The sequence below is a fragment of the Setaria viridis genome, chromosome 3, assembly GCF_005286985.2.
Source record: "Setaria viridis chromosome 3, Setaria_viridis_v4.0, whole genome shotgun sequence".
In the NCBI taxonomy this organism is placed as follows: domain Eukaryota; kingdom Viridiplantae; phylum Streptophyta; class Magnoliopsida; order Poales; family Poaceae; genus Setaria; species Setaria viridis.
This window is the reverse complement of record NC_048265.2, coordinates 18,731,950-18,736,138: the sequence shown is the minus strand read 5'-3', so window position 1 is coordinate 18,736,138 and position 4,189 is coordinate 18,731,950. Positions and strand designations below refer to the sequence as shown.

The 4,189-nt window shown below is 46.7% G+C and overlaps 1 protein-coding gene across 1 annotated transcript; it reads left to right on the top strand.

Moving 5' to 3' along the window:
• The first annotated feature begins 2,360 nt into the window (after nt 1-2,360).
• LOC117850091 (protein FON2 SPARE1) lies at nt 2,361-3,516 on the top strand. Its single transcript, XM_034731882.2, has one exon. It carries the CDS (start codon nt 2,685-2,687, stop codon nt 3,042-3,044), a length of 360 nt encoding a protein of 119 aa, XP_034587773.1. The 5' UTR covers nt 2,361-2,684; the 3' UTR covers nt 3,045-3,516.
• The last annotated feature ends 673 nt before the right edge of the window (nt 3,517-4,189 follow it).

The following is a 4,189-nucleotide window of genomic DNA, read 5'->3' as shown; positions in this document are numbered from 1 at the left end:
TTTGTAATTAGACTATATTTAATACTTTTAATTAGTATCCAAACATCCGATGTGACGGGTAGGGTGTATCCAAACACCCCCTACAACCTGGTGATTCTAGATTGTGTAATCGTGTTGCTATTCTCTGGAATGCGTGTAACTTGCTTGAGTAAATGACAACGAGACGAGAAGCATGTTCCCTCTCCTTTTTCCTGCCATTCTGTGTCGATGTCTGCTATGGCTGGATTGTGAGCAAAACTCGAATTCCTTAGCCTGGTCAGCTGAACTTATAAACCGGCTGAAAAGTTGAAACGGCTGATTTGTTGTGAGAGAAAAATACTGTTCGGTGGCTGATAAGCTGAAGCGAACAGGTACCATGTACCTATGCTAAGTTTTTTTTTGATTTTTTATGCCTTTTCTCTTGCCGCGAGCCGCGCGGGGACAGGGATGGGAAGAAAACTTGCCCCGCGAGCATGGACGGTGATGGGGAAATTTTTTCATCACGAGGATGGGGAAGCATTCCCCGACATGAAATTCCCCGTTGCCATCCCTGCCATCCCTAAGCCCAATAGAAGCGGAGACAGCAGCCCCACAGATCCTCCTTGCGTCTTCTCAGATTGGGTCGGCATGCTTGCTTGATGTCCCGGCGTCCACGTTCCTGGTGACACTGGGTACGACGCCACCCGCGACCCGCTCCATAGGACGCGACACCTCCGGAGCCATCGTTGGGGTGTGGTGCCTTTCACCAGTTGTTGCATCGCCTCGACGCTCACGTACGGCTCCCCTTCTATGGGCTGGATTACCCTACCGTTAGCTGGCGGGACGACGCGACGGAGACCGCCGCAAACGTGCTTTCTCCCGTTTGCATGAGCGCTGGATCATCGAATCATGTAGGGCTCATTTGGTTGGAGGCCTGGAGGATTTGCTTGGTGAAAAATGTTGCTTGAGAGTTGCCTATAAAGTTGATGTATTTTGCCTGGCAATGCAAGTTTGAAGAAGATATGTTTAATTGGAGTTTTGTGCCTGAGAACACTAACAACATTATACTGCATCTTAGTTTGAGAGTACGCATATATATCAATCAATTTCTTCATGTACTTTAATAATTAATCTTTATTTTTAGTATTTCTATATTCATTGTTTACTTTTTAAGTGATATTGACCTGTTTAAAAAATATATTTGCTAAATGTTCTTCCTGTGCTCATCCATTTATAGTGCTCATCAATTTATAGAGAAAGAGAAGGAAAAGCAACAGTAGCTAATCGGCTTTGCATGAGAACAAATGAATCAGGACGTGGTAATTTTTTTAAAAAAGAAATGAATAAAAAGAGCACATGATATGGTAGCGTGCGTTAATGACCTCATTAATACTAGGCTAATCTGCTTGCCTTTGTCAGGCGTTCAAAATCGAGTGCCAACCTAACATGATGCAGGCAAGTCACAGGTAGCACTCCGACCAATTTCTTCTCAGACTTCAAACCAAACAAGTCCGTAGTGCGCGAGCAACTTGCGTCCGTTTGCCATCACCAATATTGACTTTGTGTCTATGTCCCGAGTTCCAAACCAAACGCACGCATACCACCATAATTAACTAGCTAGACTGCACAGGCTAAATACTAGCCGGCTCGCCAACCGTCCGCGTCCAGGCCAGCCAGCGAGTCAATAATCCATCCCTCGTCGGGTCCTCTGCACTTATCACTGCCTTGAACGCGAAGTTAGCAGCACGTACGACCGGCCCATGCATTTGCCTGCATGTAATCCGCCACCGCATCCGGCAAAGACGACTGAAGTTCTTTAATTTCGTCATAAATTAATTAGCTAAATCATAAAGTTAGGATTTATTTAGAAGGCTCAGATAATACTTAGCTATAAAGTCTTTCTAGCTAGCTACATTAATAACAATCCAACTAGCTTGTTCAACCTGCACCTTATTTGGATGGACTAAAACTTGGATGGGTTAAAACTAAATTCTGCAAACTTTAACTGGTTAAAATTGGTCATGTCCTGTTGGAGGACCAAAACCGGCGTTGATGTAGAGTTTGGAGCCGGTGGTGATAGGCAGCCCTGAATTAATGACCTTTAAACGTACAAATCCGTGCATAGAGATGGTGAAAGCAAGTCTAAATTTATTCTTTAATTTTCGGTGGTTCTTGTTTACTCATTGAATAAACAAATGCTTGCATTACCGGAGTACGTGCTTGTGCATGCATGGCGCGCGCACGGCTTCAGAAGCTAACGTACCATACACGCGCTAGTTTTGCTTGCAGTTTACAGCATGCATGCTGCTAGCGTCCAACGTGATATCCGGATCATTAATTAATTAATAATATAATCGAGCCCAGCGATAGGAGTCCCACGCAAGCAATTTCCCAGTCTTAACTCTTAACGCCCTCCACCACGTCTCTCAACTCTCAACCCCTCGGCTTGTCTTCCCTTTTGCCTTCCCTTTTGCTAGTTTGCTTACACCAACCTCTCGCAATAAGCTTCCTCTTCCTCCCCAGCTCACCAGGCACAACTGCACAAGCCACCCAGCTAACGCGTACGTGCATTACAGCCTTGTTGCTTCCCTTTGCTAGTTTCTCATTCGTTCAGTCTCAAGCTGTCGTTCTACAAGGGCAGATGTTGATAGCTAGGTAGCTAGCTCGGCCTCGGCCCCATCCATGAATCCTCTCGTCCGCCAAAAGCATGCACGGTCGTCGTCACCATGAGACGACCTAGCGCCGTCGCCACCGTCGTCCTCCTGTGGCTCGCCGTGCTCACCGTCGCGTTCCACGGCTGCGGCCGCCGCCTTGGCTGCGGTGGCTTCCTGGTGAGGCGAACAGGCTCGGTCGCCGTCCCGGCAAGGAAGATGCTGCTCGCCGTGACGAGCTTCGACGCTGCGGCCTCCTCGTCAACAGATCACCACCACCACCACCACCACCATCACCGGCGGCAGCATGTCCACCGATGGAATCGGCAAGGCATTCCACCGTCCGGTGTTGGCAAGGGCGAGGACGAGCTCGATCCGCGGTACGGCGTGCAGAAGAGGCTGGTGCCTACGGGCCCGAACCCCTTACATCACTGAGAGGTCGGCACGCGCTTAGCACATGCATGGATCGAGGAGTTTTTCATTGCCGCCCAGGCTGATTCTGATTCCTTGGTGAGTGGCGCACATCATCTTGCTGTGTGTTGATGTTGATCAATCGAGTTTCGAGTCCGGTATTCTTTGATTGTGGAGAGGATGGGTGCGGAAGCAAGCCTTGTTGGTGTGGTCAATCACACGCTCATATTCATTGAACTTCGTTCGTGTGTTCATGTATGTAATCTTGGTCTCAAAGCTTCAAAGCAAGTGAAACGAAAGAGAGAGGATAATCTCTAGCTAGCTAAGTATAGTACATAGTGTAAGTTGTGCTGATGACCAGAGGATACGATTATGCTTGGTTTTCCTTTTTCCCGTCCCAGTTTCATTCTTTTTCTATTCCTTGATCAAAATCTTGACATGAATAAGAACAGTGCATATATATGTGAGAGATGATATATATATTTATCTTTTATTCCTTCGAGACCGCTGTGGATAACATAGACTGATCACTGATCCATATCAGCTCACTTGTGCAACAAGCTCACATCGCAGCAGTAGTAGTAAACTGTAATTTTCCGCTAGTTTTCGCTTCACTCCTTGGGAAATGCACGCGTCAGGTCGTTAAGTGAGATGTAAGCGCTGTAAAATTGACGCGATAGAGTAGCGGTGATGGCACGGCACATCCGTCGCAGAATATGCGGGTTGACGCAGATCCCAACGCATGAATGAGGCATTTTCCCAGGTCTGGAAACGGGAAACCCATGACCGCTTTGGCACCGAGTGCACATGGAGCTAAGCCCTTGTTTAGTTCACCCAACTCCCAACTTTAGCACTATGCAAAAAGAAAATTCCCCATCACATCAAACTTGCAGTACATGCATGGAGTACTAAATGTAGACGAAATTAAAAACTAATTGCACAGTTTTGTTGTACTTTGCGAGACGAATCTTTTGAGCCTAATTAATCAATGTTTGGACAATAATTCACAAATACAAACGAAACGCTATAGTATGCTACAGTGCTGGCACAATAATTTTGGAACTCCAAATTTTAGCAACTAAACAAGGCCTACAAGCTGGCTTTGACTTGGCGTCCATATGACTTTCGATTAGGGGACGCACGTCTCCGCACATGATGGACCATGGATC

Excerpts from the sequence above, each read along its gene's own strand:
- LOC117850091 (XM_034731882.2), top strand. The coding sequence starts at position 2,685 with ATGAGACGACCTAGCGCCGTCGCCACCGTCGTCCTCCTGTGGCTCGCC.